This window comes from Salmo salar, chromosome 14, assembly GCF_965601325.2.
Source record: "Salmo salar chromosome 14, fSalSal1, whole genome shotgun sequence".
Taxonomy (NCBI): Eukaryota; Metazoa; Chordata; class Actinopteri; order Salmoniformes; family Salmonidae; genus Salmo; species Salmo salar.
In genome coordinates, this window is record NC_138304.1 from 82,444,734 (window position 1) to 82,463,981 (window position 19,248).

Genomic DNA, 19,248 nt, shown 5'->3' on the forward strand with positions numbered 1-19,248 from the left:
TTGAAATACCAATGTATATGATATCCCTGCTTGCACAGTGCCCGCATATCTGTGTATTTATTTGACTGAAAATAAATGAAGTGTTGTAACACTATTTGAAATGCAAAACTGAGAACATGTAGGGGCCTCTGTGACTGTGAACAACATGGAGACACGTTTGATTATTATTGGCTATTAAGTGGCTGTGTGTAAAAAGTGATGTTACACATATTATATTGAACAAAAATATGAACAACAATTTAAAAGATTTAGTTCAAATTAAACTTTTTTTGTCACATGCGCCGAATACAACAAGTGTAGACCTTGAACTGCTTACTTACAAGCCCTTAACCAACAGTGCAGTTCAAGAAGAGTTAAGAAAATATTTACCAAACAAACTAAAGTAAAAAATTATAAAAAGTAACACACTAAAATAACAATAACGAGGCTATATACAGGGGGTACCGGTACCGAGTCAGTGTGTGGGGTTACAGGTTAGTTGAGGTAATTTGTGCATGTAGGTAGGGGTGAAGTGACTATGCATAGATAATTTACATTTACATTTACATAATAAACAACAAATAGCAGCAGTGTACAAAACAAATGGGGGGGGGGGGGGTCGTCAATGTAAATAGTTACAGTTCATATAAGGAAATCAGTCAAATCAGGCCTGGGAGGGCATAGGCCCACCCACTTGGGAGCCAGGCCCACCCAATGGGGAGCTAGGATCAGCCAATCAGAATGACTTTTGCCCCACAAAAGGGCTTTATTACAGACAGAAATACTCCTAAGCGCTTCTTTAGTAAAATAGAAAAGAGGATAAGGTGAAAAAAAGCTGCCTACTTAATTGAAATAAATCTGGTGTACCCACTTGTGTAACCTTCTGAACCCTTCATAGGTGTCAAACAGAGACCAACAGATTAGGAGATTTAATCGAAAATCTAATTTTAGGGTTTTGATGTGGATTAAGTTTTTTAGAACCTGTTGTTTAAGTAATATTCCTTGTAACACATACAATGGATTATACCTCTCCACAGTTGATTAATCCTTTTGTAAAAAAAAAAATGTTATGCAAGTGAAAGTAGGCTAGTTTAAACTATTAGGCTACGTTTTATATGTGATAGCCTGAATAGAGATATAACATTTTGACAGTTCTTTCTTTAGACTGTAACCATTTTGATTTAAGCATGTGTTTTAATGTACTCTGCATCAGATCTGAAGTCATCTTCAGAGTAGAACACTTGGACAGAAAAAACGGATTCGTCGGTCAGATTAGAGCCACGCCCCCCTGGTGTGACGATGAGACCAGCTGGCGTTTAATCCCAACACGATTCTGCAGCATCAACTCGCCACTGGACAGTTCCTCTAGGCAAACTGACCGGTGTGGACGGGTAATATACCTGAATACTCAGCAAGGAAATAACACCAGCTTCATGACAAAAATGGAGTGAGAGACAGCTAAACGGCTAAAGAATTGGACTTGCGAGGGGAACCGCTGTTTTGTGCATATGTTCTATCTATTTTAATCCCGAAAAAGCAAACACACGATAACATACTACGGGTCATATGTTTGTCAATTAGTAAAAACTGTCTTGAATGCAGGGCATGTATCTAAGCAATAGTCGATCAATCACACCGTAGTCTACTTTTCCACGTTGCGCGCCTGCTGCGGTGCGGCTGCTTTCGCCGCTCTGCCCGGTCTACCCACGGTCTCTAGACTTCGAAGCCACTGTGAATTGCACTGCCAACTGAGCCGCAGCCATGGGTGGGAATTTGGGGTGCCACCGCTCGATCCCCAAAGACCCGACGGATTTCAGCAACAGCAAGCGCAAGTTTAGCGCAGCGTGCAACTTCAGCCACATCCTCGTGAACCAGGAGCGGTTGAATATCAACACGGCCACCGAGGAGGAGCTGATGACTCTACCGGGAGTGAACCGTATGGTAGCACAGAATATCGTGCAGTATCGGGACTGCATTGCGGGGTTTAAAAAAGTAGAAGATTTGGCTCTCGTGAGCGGAATTGGTGCCGGCAAACTGGAGATCATCAGACTGGAAATATGCGTCTCGAGCAGGACGAGTTCGTCCCAACACTCGCCGTCGTCTCTGCGTAAAGACTTCGAACCCCACCTGTCATGCACAGGTATGAACATTAATACCGCCACACCAGCGCAGCTCATGAGCATCCGTGGCATCACGGGTAAAATAGCGAATAACATAGTAGAATACAGGTTAGAAAACGGTCCGTTTAAAAGCATCGAAGACTTGGTGAGGGTCAATCACATAAACTCGTCTCTATTGGACAAAATCCGCTTTCAAGTGTACGTGGAGCGTTCCAGAACACCTTCCACCAATACCAACGGGGGGTTGACATACACCACCAAGTCTCATCCGAGCCCCACATCGTTCAGTCTCCTGAGTGAGGACCTGGATCTTCCAGCCGGGGGGCCGACTCGGATCATGTCTGTGCGGCCCGACGTGGAGCCTCCTTCGGGGATGCGGGAGGGGAAGGCGGTGGTCAGGGTGGCTACCTGGAACCTCCAGAACTGCTCCTGTGAAAAAGCCAACAACCCTGGCATCAAAGAGGTCGTGTGTATGACACTGCTTGAAAATGAGTAAGTATTGATCTGAAACCTACAAACGGTCCTTTTTATAGACATATGTTGTCCTGACATAATGACATAATGACAGGCTATTATACATTGTAGATTACACGGTACAAAATATTTAGGAACAACTTCCTAATATTGAGTTGTGTACCACCTTTTGCCCTCAGAACAGCCTAACTTTGTTTGGACCTGGGCAATACACAGCCTGCTTTCATAGACCAGACATAACATGGTAAATGTAAATCCGAGACATTCAAATTAGGTTATGTTTGGTATGGTTACTTAAGGGTGGTTGATCACCGTGGATGGTTGGGCATATACAGTTGAAGTCGGAAGTTTACATACACTTAGGTTGGCGTCATTAACTCGTTTTTCAACCACTCCACAAATTTCTTGTTAACAAACTATAGTTTTGGCAAGTCGGTTAGGACATCCACTTTGTGCATGACACAAGTAATTTTTCCAACAATTGTTTACAGACAGATTATTTCACTTATAATTCACTGTATCACAATTCCAGTGGGTCAGAAGTTTACATGCACTAAATTGACTGCGCCTTTAAACAGCTTGGAAAATTCCAGAAAATGATGTCATGGCTTTAGAAGCTTCTGATAGGTTAATTGACATCATTTGAGTCAATTGGAGGTGTACCTGTGGATGTATTTCAAGGCCTACCTTCAAACTCAGTGCCTTTTGCTTGACATCATGGGAAAATCAAAAGAAGTCAGCCAAGACCTCAGGAAAAAAATTGTAGACCTCCACAAGTCTGGTTAATCCTTGGGAGCAATTTCCAAAGGCCTGAAGGTACCATGTTCATCTGTACAAACGCTAGTATAAACACCTTGGGACCACGCAGCCGTCATACCACTCAGGAAGGAGACTCGTTCTGTCTCCTAGAGATGAATGTACTTTGGTGCCGAAAAGTGCAAATCAATCCCAGAACAACAGCAAAGGACCTTGTGAAGATGCTGGAGGAAACAGGTACAAAAGTATCTATATCCACAGTAAAACGAGTCCCATGTCGACATGAAAAACCGCTCAGCAAGGAAAAGCCACTGATACAAAACCGCCATAAAAAAAGCCAGACTACGGTTTGCAGCTGCACATGGCGACAAAGATCGTTTTTGCTATCTAATGAGTTTTTGCTATCGTTCTTTTTTTACATCCGTTATTAGACAGTGGCAACGATGATGATTAGGAACATGGTCTTTTGCCTGCTGATGCCTGCATTGCAGTGACGAAAACGATATGACAACAATAACGTCTAATGTAACTGGCCCCTCTAACAGTACAACTGGCCCCAGCAAGGCCCCCCCCAAGTTGAAATGGTCTAGAACCGCCACTGGTGGGTATGACATCCCCAGTAGACTGTGTGTTTAGTTCAGGTGGTTGTCTTATATAACCCCCAGAAGAGAGAAGTGCGATGCAGCAGTGAGTATAGAAGCTCTTCCTGGCCCTCCTCAGTGAAAGGGGAACACATTCTCCCCAGGTGGTGTTAGGACACACCGACACACTGTTTGTGACTGAAACTATCCCTGGTGTTACGACAGAAACGTCGTGGCGGCCGATGATTGGCTGAATTCCTGGGGCGCAAGGTGGTTGGAGTTGTCAACAAAGCAGCATGACAGAAATATGATGGCAAGTTTTTGATCTACCGGTAGTGTCTTTTGAGAAAATGTATGAAGTGATCTGTGCATTTGAACAACAGCTTAAATACACGTGTTTGACTTTTGCATGTCAAAAACAAAATGACCACTGTTTTGAACAGATTTGACTATACTATTATAGAATGAGCTACCAGCTCACGAACGAACGAGCTCATGCATCAGGGAGAATGCAACAAGCATGCAGATGCAATAAGTGAAAACACTTTATCGAACTGGGGATAGCTAGCTAACATATCAGAAAGCATCATGCGCTAGCCAGCTAACTTTCATTCTGAAATAACTTCATATTTTTCGAGTTAGAAATTAGTTTTAGAAAGTCTTGAAATTGGCATGAGGGAGAACTAGCAAGCTACCAGGTAGATAACTGGTTAATTTGACCCAAACAATCTACCAAACTATTTCTCAATGTTTCTCAAAACTAGTGTTGCTGTCTAATTAATATGATCAGGTTGTGTGACACACCCGGTTTTAACGCTGTTTGTGTCCTACCAGATCCGTTCTAGATAGAGAAGGTTCTAGATAGTGTATCCCTCTGTCCTTCCACTCTTGTTGGATATAGTTGTCCGGTTTATCTGGTCCCAGGCTCCCATAACTGTTATGATTTATTTATTTACAAGTTAATTACAATTACCTTTTTTGTTTAGTGCCATCTGTACCTGATAGAGTAGGTGTATTCGGAAGTAAGCCGTCTGATATGAGAGACTCATTGGGAAGAGGAGACTAGAGCAGAGCCATACGTTTTGACTGAACGGATGCACATCTGAGTGCCCCAGGACCATCCATTTACTTTGTGCTGCTATAATTTATGCTATGAAATCCTGCAGTTTCATTGGGGCAGTTCCCCATCATAGCAAATAGCTGGAAAACCCCACCAAGCAATGTTCGCATGGCCTCTGCACCCATGGAGGCAGAGCTGTTGCTGCTGGCAGTCCCTGAGGGGCAGAGTAGTAGCTGAACAGCATGTTTTCAACAATATATATTTTTTGAAACAGGAAAATATACACATTTACTGCACTTTTATGAGCATTTTAAAACAAAATCCATGAATTATATAATATATACTGTGTACAAAACATTTAGAACACCTGCTCTTTCCATGATATAGACTGAGCAGGTGAAAGCTATGATACTTGTTAAATGCACTTCAATCGGTGTAGATGAAGGGGAGGAGACTGGTAAAAAAAAATATTTTTTAACCTTGAGACAATGAATTAATTGATTGTGTATGTATACCATTCAGAGGGTGAATGGGCAAGAATGTGCAACTCAGTATTAGGAAGATGTTCATAATGTTTTGTACACTTTCTATATAAAAATGGGCTCAATCACAAGTGGGGGCCCGTCCCTAACGCCCTAATGAGTGGGCTGCCCCTGAATCTGCTACTGTCAGAACGTGTCTTATCTGTCATGGTAATTTCGGCACCCAGAGTCAAATCTTACATGCAGTCCCAAATCCAATCTATCACGAGAGTACTGTCATCATGCACATGATCCCCTCGTGTCTGTCGCTTAATATAAAGAACACTAAATACTGCCCCACCCTAGTCTAAAAAAAGTACACTGACACACACACACACTTAATTTATTTTACTAAACTCCTGGGGACACAATTGATTCCCATTGAAAATCCTATTTTCCCCAACCTCTAACCATAAACCTAACCTCTAAGCCTAAAAATACCCTTTTTCCTTGAGGGGACCCCACTTGTTCAAGTTTTTGTTTACTCTTCTTGTGAGTTCTTCTGGTCCCCACTAGTATAGTTATACATGTCCACATGCACACCTACTAATGCAAAACTGAAAGTCCTACATGCACAGCAATCAGAGAAAACAAACCCCTTTCAGAATGATTTTGACCACCGTTAGCACAGTACTTTGACCCCAGATACTCCCCCCCCCCCCCCCCCCCCCCATCTTCCTCTGTACAGGTTTGGAAGCGAAAGCTATTTTCAAAGCTAGGATAGTTCCCCTGACTGTCCCTCCCTTTTCCTGTGTTCTGTCAGCCTGTAGGTGGGGGTCCTGGCTGGGGACATCGACGTGCAGAGAGGAGAGGGAACAAAGGGAGCGGGAGATGGAGGGGGGGAAATGGGGGAAGATGGAGAGAATGGGAGCAAGGGAGGGTGAGAAGGTGGATGGGAATAGAGCGAGGGAAGAAAGAAGGGGAAAGGGAGGTGTAGTGAGGGGAGTTGGAGAGGGTGTTGTCTGTTTGCTTAGCGCTGAGCTGTGGAGCGAAAGATCACAGGCTGCAGGCAGGCAGCAGGGCTGATACTTGAGTTCACAGTGCAGGCTGAGCTGGATTGTCTTGGCCTGCCTCCAGCTAGTACAGGGAGCGAGTCACTGGAGTTCAATGAACTCCTCTGCTCTGTGCTGCAGCACGCGGAACCAAAGGTTAGACAGACAATCGTAAACCAGTGCCGACCCGCCTGACGCAGTGGCAGTTCTAGACCATTTCAACTGGGGGGGCCAAGCTGGGGCCAGTTGTACTGTTAGAAGGTCCAGTTACATTAGACGTTATTGTTGTCATATCGTTTTCTTCACTGCATTGCAGGCATTAGCAGGCAAAAGACCATGTTCAGAATCATCATCGTTGCCACTATCTAATAACGGATGTAAAAAAAGAACGATAGCAAAAATGTGTTATTTCATACTCCACATTTAGGGGGGCCACAAAATTGTTGTCACAGGGGCACTGGTCCAGAACCGCCCCTGGCCTGACGCAGCCTTGGAGGAGAGGAACACCCTTGGAGTTGTGTAATGAGTCAGCTGAGCGGTTGGTCTTCCTGCTACCAGTCCCTGGCTGAGACAGACGTAGACTAAGGGAAGTGGCCCCATCAGGCTAAGTAGCTAGCAGGGACACGATAGGGAGGTTACCATAGGCTAGCAGGGACATGACAGGGATAGGGAGATTACCGTAGGCTAGCAGGGCTCATGACAGGGATATGGAGGTTACTATAGGCTAGCAGGGACATGACAGGGATATGGAGGTTACTATAGGCTAGCAGGGACATGACAGGGATAGGGAGGTTACCATAGGCTAGCAGGGACTTGACAGGGATATGGAGGTTACTATAGGCTAGCAGGGACATGACAGGGATATGGAGGTTACTATAGGCTAGCAGGGACATGACAGGGATAGGGAGGTTACTATAGGCTAGCAGGGACTTGACAGGGATATGGAGGTTACTATAGGCTAGCGGGGACATGACAGGGATATGGAGGTTACTATAGGCTAGCAGGGACATGACAGGGATAGGGAGGTTACCATAGGCTAGCAGGGACTTGACAGGGATATGGAGGTTACTATAGGCTAGCAGGGACATGACAGGGATATGGAGGTTACTATAGGCTAGCAGGGACATAACAGGTATATGGAGGTTACCATAGGCTAGCGGGGACATGGCAGGGATATGGAGGTTACTATAGGCTAGCGGGGACATGGCAGGGATAGGGAGGTTACTATAGGCTAGCGGGGACATGACAGGGATATGGAGGTTACTATAGGCTAGCGGGGACATGACAGGGATATGGAGGTTACTATAGGCTAGCAGGGACATGACAGGGATATGGAGGTTACTATAGACTAGCGGGGACATGACAGGGATATGGAGGTTACTATAGGCTAGCAGGGACATGACAGGGATATGGAGGTTACTATAGGCTAGCGGGGACATGACAGGGATATGGAGGTTACTATAGGCTAGCGGGGACATGACAGGGATATGGAGGTTACTATAGGCTAGCGGGGACATGACAGGGATATGGAGGTTACTATAGGCTAGCGGGGACATGACAGGGATATGGAGGTTACTATAGACTAGCGGGGACATGACAGGGATATGGAGGTTACTATAGGCTAGCGGGGACATGACAGGGATATGGAGGTTACTATAGGCTAGCGGGGACATGACAGGGATATGGAGGTTACTATAGGCTAGCGGGGACATGACAGGGATAGGGAGGTTACTATAGGCTAGCAGGGGGTTAATTCAGTTCAGCAGTATAGAGGATGTGTAGAATGGAGCTGCTGACACACAGCTGACTCATCTCTAGAAGAAAAACAAGTAGTCTGGCTAAGATGTTGAACAGCTGTATTGCTGACAGACTCCAGGGATACCCTCTCTGTGTACTATGTTGTCAGGGAATGGTAGGCGAGGGAACGGTAGGCCACAGAAATGCTGTAATGTCAGTTTTGCAAGATCGGTAGAGTGCCATGCATTGCGATATTGATTTGTGCAATTTTTTCACTTTGTCATGAGGCAACTTCTTTCTTCTGTTGAGCTAGTGGTTGGGGATTTGATATTTGTCAGTGTTATGCAATAACTATTGTGGAAATGAGATTTGGACATAAAGTAGTCAAAACTGAGAAACCACATAGGTTAACCGTGGATGTACAGCTCTAGGGAAAACAAACCCACATGCTGCCCTAAACATACACTCTCTCTCCCTCTAGGTCAACCTCTACAGGGTTAGTGAAAAAGGACTTCCAAGGTTTAAGTGGGTCTGAACTGACTTGATGCACTGAGGAATCCACTCTTGTTTTTACAGTGAGGGTAAACGAACAACTGCTTTCACTGCAGTCTGAACTTCTATACAATCATCCCTTTAAAAAAACGACTTCCTCCACCCCAAGGCATGTCTGACACACTCAGGACAGGGGTGTGGATTAGATACCTGTTGGAATGTCTTCTGATTTTCATGGTTAGTGAGGTTTGTCATTAGAACCCTGACAGTGTTTCTGATATAAATCGATTCGACCAACCCAATAACAGAAACAATGTGTTGTGTTCATCTGAATGGACATGATCTGATAACGGAAAATCGGATCAGCGTATCTAGTTAGCTATTCAAAGGTCAGTCGATCAGTCTTGTAATGTAATCATCCAATGATTCCCATCACCACACAATCTCTGGACAAGATCTTCTCCACTTCTGAACAGATTACTGGTATTACAGATCAACTGTGTTCTCTCGCGTCTAATATTGAAGCATTATGTTCTTTCCATACATATTTATCCATGGAAGAAGTGGTCAGAAAGGGATTTTTAAGACCTGAATGCCAAAACATTTAGGATGGAGGTCCTCAAAGTTGACCCATTTTGCATACCCTACCATGAGACATCCATGCCTTCATCACTGCAAAAGATAAATGGTTGAGTTTGATATCATTTAAAAGATTACAAACAGTGTTGTCAAACTATATTTTATACATTCTTGAAAAAACACAGAACCCTGTATTCAAGAGCCACTGGTGGGCACAGCACAAATACCTCCAATGTAAAATAGGGTCTAAGTTACAACAGATGTGAAAATTGTAACAAAATCAGAGTTTACGCGTTTTTAGATCATTTATGTTAAAGGCAGGTGTTGGCGCTGCCTGCCTGCCACTTACCATGTTAATCCCTGTCCTAGTGCATGAAGGGAAGGCCACATCTACATCTCACCCGCAACAGCAGGTCCCCCTGTCAAAACAGACAGCATGACTATGTGCTGGACTCTACTGCAATGGTACACACCCTCTGTGCATCCCAATGAAATCTGGAGCTATCGGAGAGGCACCGTTTCTCTCACCCCTGTCAGTGTGTTTTGTGTGTGTGTGTGTGTGTGTGTGACAGGATTGATGCTGAGGTCATGAGCGGTGGTGTTGGGGAGGTCGCCGCTGACAGGAATGTATGTATGTATGTATGTGTGTGTGGGTGTGTGTGTGTGTGTGTGTGTGTGTGTGTGTGGTGTGTGTGTGTGTGTGTGTGCTCAAAACACTCAGCGCAAGCTCCAGAGGGAGAAGGTGCTGGTGGAAAATTCCATCAGCGCAGCAGTTTGTGGCAACAGACTGTGTGTGAGAAGCATTGCCCAGAAAACACTGCTTCTGTCAGTACCAGGACAGGAGCCATCATTCCCAGTCCCTCCTGTAACAGTTTACACTGGTACACTCGGCCTTGAAACCAGTATTGCACTGGTTCTCAATTGACCTAAAAACCAAGCTACACTGATACACCACTATCTAGTACAGTAGACTCTGAGACAGGATTATTCCAAGGTGACCTTCGTGCTGCAGCTCATTAATTTTAGTTACAAAACTATATCAGTGTTATCAGATTTACTCTTATCTGAGAGGTACAGACTGTTTTCCTTCATTGTGTATTCAGTGCGCGTGTGTGCGTACGTCTACAGTAGATTTCCTACCCAAGTAAATCATTCTAAGTTTCTGCGTGACAGTGGTTCTTTTTTTCCATTGTAATGACATTGAGGGATTACAGTTTCTCTCTGAGCCGTATATAGTGTGACTCAGCTCTCCCTCTTCTCTGATGCAGTGTGGATCTTTATGACCTTTGCTGCAAGCCCCCTCCAACTTTTTTTCATTCTGTGTGTGCGCGCGTGCACACTCTCACTTGTTTGTACATTGCAGTAGAGCCCTTTACTCATTCTTTGTAATGTTTTTTTTGGTGCTTGCCTTAATCGTTGACAGGGTGCATTTGTTAATCTGCCTATCCTGTCGAGCTGTGAGGAGAATTGAGTGAGGATTGGAGGACTTTGAACACGCTATCCTGTTATTTGTATATATTTTGTTACGTTACAGCCTTATTCTAAAATTGATTGAAGAGGAAAACATTTTATTTAATCTACACACAATACCCCATAATGGCATGGTGACATTTTTGGGGGGGAAATTTTAGCAAATGTATAATAAAAAAAAAAAAATTATTTACATAAGTATTCAGACCCTTTGTTAAGAGACTCGAAATTGAGCTCAGGTGCTTCCTCTTTCCGTTGATCATCCTTGATGTTTCTACAACTTGATTGGAGTCCACCTGTGGTAAATTTCAATTAATTCGACATGATTTGGAAAAGCACACACCTGTCTATATGAGGTCCCACATTTGACAGTGCATATCAGAGCAAAAACCCAGCCATGAGGTCCAAGGAATTGTCCATAGAGCTCCGAGACATGATTGTGTTGAGGTACAGATCTGGGGAAGCATGGGGGTGGCAGCATCATGCTGTGGGGATGTTTGTCAGCGGCAGGGACTGGTAGACTAGTCAGGATCGAGGGAAAGATGAATGGTGCGAAGTACAAAGATCCTTGATGAAAACCTGCCCCAGAGTGCTTAGGACCACAGACTGGGGTGAAAGTTCACCTTCCAACAGGACAACGACCCTAAGCACACAGCCAAGACAACGCAGGAATGGCTTCGGAACAGGTCTCTAAATGTCCTTGAGTGGCCCAGCCAGAGCCCCGAAATGAACCCGATTGAACATCGCTGGAGAGACTTGAAAAGAGCTCTACAGCGACGCTCCCCATACAACCTGACAGAGCTTGAGAGGTTCTGTAGAGAAGAATTGGGGAAACTCCACAAATACAGGTGTGCCAAGCTTGTAGCATCATACTCATGGCTGTAATTGCTGCTAAAGGTACTTCAACAAAGGACTGAGTAAAGGGTGTGAATTTTAGAATAAGGCTGTTTCGTAACAATGTGAAAAAGTCATGGGGTCTGAAGCTGTGTGAGAGAATGCAAAGTGTGCAAAGCTGTCATCAAGGCAAAGGGTGGTTACTTTGAAGAATGTCAAATGTAAAATTTATTTTGATTTAACACTTACTACATGACTATATGCGTGTTATTTCATAGTTTTGATGTCTTCACTATTATCCTACAATGTAGAAAATAGTAAAAATAAAGAAACACTTCAATGAGTAGGTGTGTCCAAACTTTTGACTGTGTGTGTAAATTACACTCCTGTAAGGTCGTGGTCACACTAGCATCAGGCCCCGTGTGTGCGCTGTGGCCAGGTCACCCGTGGTCAGTGCAAGGAGGCAGTGGAGTCCCAGAGGCTTTCTATTGTAGCCTCACATTGTGTGATCACACCTCGAGAAGAGGAAGGGAACGGCTGTTGTCACCCTCCTAGAGAGCTCTGGCTCCAGACCTGTTTGTGTTCACTATCTCTGATTGCGTAGTTCCTGTTTGGAGACCAGAGATGTCAAGATCTCTCTCACAATCTATTATGAAAGAATTAGGGTTTTAGGGTAGGGTGGAAGCTCTAGTGTGGTGGGTAAGCAAAAGCATCAAACCATTTGAAGACCACAACCAATACAGCTAAAAAAAGTTCAAGTGCTGGTTATGGAGTGTTCCTTTGCAAATGGGTCCATAGTACAATATGTAATAATTTGTCTCCATTTACTATCAGTCGATATATTACTGAAATAGGAGACTATCTCTGGGTGGACTCTCTGCTGTCTGTTCTTATCAGTTTAGTCTCGTCGGTCATCCCTGCCTTCACTCGTTTATGCTCTTCATGTCATTCCCTCCCTCTTTTTATGGACTGGGTGCTCCTGTGAACCACCACCTCATCCGTCCCTAGCAGAGAAGACCGAGAGGCTAACGTTGACACGTTTATTTTTTCCCTTCTACTTATATTAGTAGATGCGGCGTTGCATAATGGGTCAAAGTCAGAACAGATGCAACAGCAGTGTTGTGTAATGTTCAATAATAACTGCTGGAAAACAGCCAACCTACTGTGTTTGAGACGTGTTTGGGAGTAGAGAGTGGCAGGGTACGAATCCTGCTCGTCGCAAGGTCTCCAGTCCACTTCTCCAGTCACATCCACAGTGACTGAGCTGTATGCTAGAATTAGAAAATCAGTCTAGGCTTAGCTGTCCTGTCTGTCTCCTGATTTAAACTCAGCAAAAAAAGAAACGTCCTCTCACTGTCAACTGTTTTTTTTCAGCAAACTTAACGTGTAAATATTTGTATGAACATAAGATTCAACAACTGAGACATAAACTGAACAAGTTCCACAGACATGTGACTAACAAAAATGGAATAATGTGTCCCTGAACAAAGGGGGGATCAAAAGTAACAGTGAGTATCTGGTGTGGCCACCAGCTGCATTACGTACTGCATTGCATCTCCTTCTCATGGACTGCACCAGATTTGCCAGTTCTTGCTGTGAGATGTTACCCCAATCTTCCACCAAGGCACCTGCAAGTTGCCTGACGTTTCTGGGGGGAATGTCCCTAGCCCTCACCCTCCGATCCAACAGGTCCCAGATGTGCTCAATGGGATTGAGATCCGGGCTCTTCGCTGGCCATGGCAGAGCACTGACATTCCTGTTTTGCAGGATATCAATATGGCTGGTGGCATTGTCATGCTGGAGGGTCATGTCAGGATGAGCCTGCAGGAAGGGTACCACATGAGGGAGGAGGATGTCTTCCCTGCAACACACAGCGTTGAGATTTCCTGCAATGACAACAAGCTCAGTCCGATGATGCTGTGACGCACCGCCCCAGACCATGATGGACCCTCCACCTCCAAATCAATCCCGCTCCAGAGTACAGGCCTCGGTGTAACGCTCATTCCTTCGATGATAAACGCGAATCCGACCATCACCCCTTGTGAGACAAAACTGCGACTCGTCAGTGAAGAGCACTTTTTGCCAGTCCTGTCTGGTCCAGAGACGGTGGCTTTGTGCCCATAGGCCACATTGTTGCCGGTGATGTCTGGTGAGGAGCTGCCTTACAACAGGCCTACAAGCCCTCGGTCCAGCCTCTCCGCAATAGGCTGAGAGTCTGAGCACTGATGGAGGGCTTGTGCGTTCCTGGTGTAACTCGGGCAGTTGTTGCCATCCTGTACCTGTCCCGCAGGTGTGATGTTCGGATGTACCGATCCTGTGCAGGTGTTGTTACACGTGGTCTGCCACTACGAGGACGATCAGCTGTCCGTCCGGTCTCCCTGTTTTATTGCCCTGGCCACATCTGCAGTCCTCATGCCTCCTTGCAGCATGCCTAAGGCACGTTCACACAGATGAGCAGGGACCCTGGACATATTTCTTTTGGTGTTTTTCAGTCCGTAGAAAGGCCCCTCTTAGTGTCCTAAGTTTTCATAACTGTGACCTTAATTGCCTACCGTCTGTAAGCTGTTAGTGTCTTAACGACCGTTCCACAGGTGCATGTTCATTAAATGTTAATGGTTCGTTAAACAAGCATGGGAAACGGTGTTTAAACCCTTTTCAATGGAGATCTGTGAAGTTATTTGGATTGTTGCGAATTATCTTGAAAAACAGGGTCCTGAAAAAGGGCGTTTTTTCTTCTTTTTTTGCTGAGTTTATATTAATGTACTGGATCCCTGGTTCCAGAACTAACTGTGAAGGTTGAGGAGTCGAGAGGTGAAGATGACAGATTCCACAGCGTTATGGATCTGCGGGGTGAGGGGCCTAACGTGAGAAACGTTTCCCCAGGCTGTTGGGTGGTGGTAGAGAAAGGGAGTCCACTGCCCTGTGGGTGGTGCTGTCTTGTGAAGTGATTGAGGGCCCAGTGCAGCAGCTAGGTGGAGTGAGCACCTATGGGACCTGGCACCAGGTGAAGTAGAGACCACAACTCAGACCTCCATATTGATTGATTGCCCTGATGCAGAAAATGCTAATTGAGGATGGTGCTTCTTGCAAAAGGATAATGTGGGCAGCGTACTAAGGGGAGAGGGAGGAGGTATGGGCTTGAATAATACACCATTGTGAAGCCTGACTGAATCTGTGTGGTTGGCCACTCACCATCTTGTAGGACCACAAATTATGTTGTGACAAACATCCCCTCAGCCAACGCCTTCTCAACATTTTGCTGCATCACATGACATAAGTCTATCACAACTACGCAGAACCAACTCATTTAAGGCCGTTATTATTACGGTCACCGACATTTGCCACATATCGTGATTGTGTGTTACATCATAACTGTTATCCCAACATATTGTCTCCATTCATGGAGTACATGTGGGCCACAGCAACCCACCATGTAACCGGCCCAGTTTCACAAATACTTTATGAAAGAATGCAATCTGTTGAAAGGCTCTTTTTTTTAATGATCGGCGTGGAGCTAAGCTTGTGGTGGCCTCTGCAGCAGCGTTTCACAAATAGAAACCCCCCTGCCTATGCAACCTCATTTCGCTGCCTCTTTTTAGGATTACTAGGTGTGTGTGTGTGTGTGTGTGTGAGAGAGTACCTAGCACATAGAGAGCTTCTTCAATAGGCATAAAATACACTAGACTACATGTTTTAGCCCAGAGAAATGGAGTCTCATTTTTCACTGCCGTAGATGTAATTATCTAATTAAAGTTAATCAGCCTTGATCAATACTGTGGACGGGGCCATAAAACACTACCTGGTCGACATTGGAGCCTGAAGATGTGCAGTAAAACGTGAGGAGGCGCTGTGAAATATTTCCATAATGGACATAATGTAACGTGTGTGTGTGTGTGTGTGTGTGTGTGTGTGTGTGTGTGTTATCCCATCTGTGAAATACCTCTTCTGTTACAACTGTAGTCCATAGTCTAAGCCCTCCGTTGAAGATAAAAACAATTATAAATCCCATTATCAAATGAGGTTTCTCTGGGGCCTATTCGTTTTAAACAAGTCTGAATGAGTCAGTGAACGAATGAGGAATGTTCAGTTTGCTCATTTAGTTAATAGACAGCAGTGAGGGAGACATGAAAACAGTGTGTGTACAGCAGGATATAGAGAGAGGAGATAGTGGCCTAGACAGAGGGAGAGAATAGTGCTTTGCCCTTTTTTTATTACGCTTACTAGTGGGCTGGAAAAACAATTAGAAAGTAAATGGATGAATGTTTACGAGATAAAGTAGGTTCCATGCTATCTCTGCACCAATGTGTTTGTATATAACATCTCCTGGGCTTGTCATTTTTATTTTTGTAATTGCTCAAGGGCACAGACAGATTTTTCACCTAGTCAGCTCAGGGATTCGAACCAGCAACCTTTCAGTTACTGGCCCAATGCTCTTAACCACTAGGCTACCTGCCACCCGTAGTTCAGTCTCCTCTCCACCCTCTGCTATTCTCTGCATAATAAATGATTTGCATGCATCCGAAATGGCACCCTATTCCATAGTGCACTACTTTAGATCAGAGCCGCTGTGTATAGTGCACTATGTAAGGAATAGTGTGCCATTTCAGACGCAGCCATTGAAGCTAATCACATGGTGCTTCAGGGGAAAAGACTCATGTTATGAGTCATGTTATGTGTTGTAGAGACGGGAGCATCCTGGATGTGGACGGAGGCCCTCTGTGTTTACTCATAACTTTTGTGGTTGTTGTGTAAATAATGCATTGGCCTCTCTCTATTACCAGAACGTGTGTGTGTGTGTGTGTGTGTGTGTGTGTGTGTGTGCTACCCTATAATATGGCTAATAATAACACAAAAGTCATCTTGGATAACAGAGATTAAATCACCACTGTTTTATTGATGCATCCATGTGTCTTACACCATCTTTCTGTCCCATTTTCTCTCTCCAGCATCAAGTTACTGGCAGTCCAAGACCTGGTAGATCAGGAGGCCCTTGACAAGGTACAGTGTAGCAATCCCTTACTTCACCTACTAGATAAAATAGCATTTCTTATTGATTTGGGGAGCAAAGCTCTGTGTACCTATTAGTCCACCAGTACAGATCATCTTTATGTTCGTGATAATTATGAGATGCTCTTGACAGTAAAAACATGTAGCGATCCTCCCTCGATTGCTGTCTCTCTCACCCATTTAACCTTCTGTTCTTTCTCAATTAAGCGTAATTCTCTTTCTCCCTCTCTCACACTCACACAGCTGTTACTAAAAGTCTGCTCCAGCACTGATATAAACACCAATATCATCTAGACACTGGCCAACATTTACTTGTAAACACACAAATGATCTTCAGACTAGATCTGATCTGTTATCTATACGTCTATCCATTTAACTGAGTGCATATTCACCAAACATCAGCCCCTAGATATGACCTTCTCTGATTCTGTCCACAGCTACATTCTCCTGACCTCGATACCAAAGTAGACCACAGATGTGCATAGAGGGCCTCTAATGGGTTGGCAACATTACATAACATCCAGTAATGGAGAAGCAGATATTCTAGCGGTATACAGCAGCATACCAGGGCAGTGTCCCCCACCTCTATCTCCTCGCACTCGTAAAGAAGACCCTCTCCCTTTCTCCACACCTACCGTAGCAACTACTGACTTATTTATAGCGGTGAAAGCACAGGAGAGTGGCTTCACAGTTCACACACTAAATGTTTGCCTTAAAATAGAACATAGTTTACACCGAGGGAGAGAGAGACCGCATGTGATGTACTCCTGGAGAGAGAACTAGGTCGGCAGAGCTGCTGTCTCACAGAGAGAGTTACATAGAGAAAGGTCCTCTCTAAAGAGAGATGAGGGAAAGGAGCTGAGAGGAAAATATAGGCGGAGGGAAGGAGGTTTGCTCTATGAAGAGAAATTATCCATCGATTCCTCTTTCCACTCGTCTTCCACAGATAAAATGTTCACTCCCTCCCTCTTATCTCTGCAGTGCAGGCAGTCAGTGAGTCACGAAGTGTGAACGGTTCTGAATTCACACTATGTCCAAACCCAAAGGCTACGCAAGCTGTCAGAGACTCTGTCGCTGCTCTAACATCACATCTGTCCTCCTTGTCTTATTCCCCAACTAATTCATCAACTCCCTGCAGGGATTCTTTAACTCTCCAATGAAATTCCACAAATTGAATGTTAGGTAAAATTCCAAACTGAAATTACTTTTTTGTTTTTTCACCTTTATTTAACCAGGTAGGCTAGTTGAGAACAAGTTCTCATTTATAACTGCGACCTGGCCAAGATAAAGCTCAGCAGTGTGACACATACAACAACACAGAGTTACACATGGAATAAACAAACATACAGTCAATAACACAATAGAAAGGTCTATATACAGTGTGTGCAAATGTAGTAAGATTAGGGAGGTAAGGCAATAAATAGGCCATAATGGTTTCATAACATCCAGTTTAGAGTTCCCCCTATAATCAGACAAAACAAGATCGAACTGTAGATGCATACAGTGCATTCAGATAGTATTCATACCTCTTGACTTTTTCTGCATTTTGTTACGTTACAACCTCATTCTTAAATGGATAATCTATCTACATGTAATACCCCGTAATGAGAAAGCGAAAACATGTTTTTAGATTTTCTTGTAAATTTATTACAAATAAAAAACGGATAGTTTATTTACATAAATATTCAGAACCTTTTTCTATGAGACTCAAAATTGAGCTCAGGTGCATCTGGTTTCAGTTGATCATGTTTGATGTTTCTACAACTTGATTGGAGTCCAGCTGTGATAAATTGAAATTATTGTTCATGATTTGGAAAGGCACACACCTGTCTATATAAGGTCTCACAGTTGACAGTGCATGTCAGAGCAAAAACCAAGCCATGAAGTCAAAGGAATTGTCCGTAGAGCTCCGAGACAGGATTGAGTCGAGGCACAGATCTGGGGAAGAGTACCAAAAAATATCTGCAGCATTGAAGGTCCCCAAGAACACAGTGGCCTCCATTTTTAAATGGAAGTAATTTGGAACCACCAAGACTGACCAATCAGGGGAGAAGGGCCTTGGTCAGGGAGGTGACCAAGAACCCAATGGTCACTCTGACAGAGCTCCAGAGTTCCTCTGTGGAGATGGTTGACCTTCTGGAAGGTTCTTCCATCTCTGCAGCACTCCACCAATCAGGTCTTTATGGTAGAGTGGCCAGAAGGAAGCCACTCTTCAGTAAAAGGCACATGACAGCCCGCTTGGAGTTAGACACCTAAAGGACTCATGAACCATGAGAAACAAGATTCTCTGGTCTGATGATTGAACTCTTTGGCCTGAATGCCAAGTGTCACGTCTGGAGGAAACCTGGCACCATCCCTACGGTGAAGCATGGTGGTGGTAGTATCATGCTGTGGGGATGTTTTTCAGTGGCAGGGACTGGGAGACTAGTGTCGTGTCTTTGGCTATGCCAGATTAAGTGATATGACATGCTATTCTCTAAAATAATTTCTCTGTAATTAATATTACCTGATTTAAGCTAATCAGGTAAATGTAATTAACTACAAAGTCGGGGCACCACAAAATAATGTTTATAGAGCTGTTATCTTCCGAATAAACCCTTAAAGACCTAGTAATCTTTTACATCGTAGCAGTCAATATTTAATCCT

At 44.3% G+C, this 19,248-nt stretch overlaps 1 protein-coding gene across 1 annotated transcript in view; it reads left to right on the plus strand.

Annotated features, from left to right (window-relative positions):
- Positions 1–1,273: 1,273 nt before the first annotated feature.
- LOC106570299 (endonuclease/exonuclease/phosphatase family domain-containing protein 1) overlaps positions 1,274–19,248 on the plus strand; it is a 31,875-nt gene continuing 13,900 nt past the window's right edge. Inside the window, exons 1-2 of the mRNA XM_014142466.3 lie at positions 1,274–2,591; positions 16,542–16,593. Of these exons, the coding sequence (XP_013997941.1) occupies positions 1,741–2,591; positions 16,542–16,593 (903 nt within the window). The 5' untranslated portion in view covers positions 1,274–1,740. The remainder of the gene's footprint in view (positions 2,592–16,541; positions 16,594–19,248) is intronic.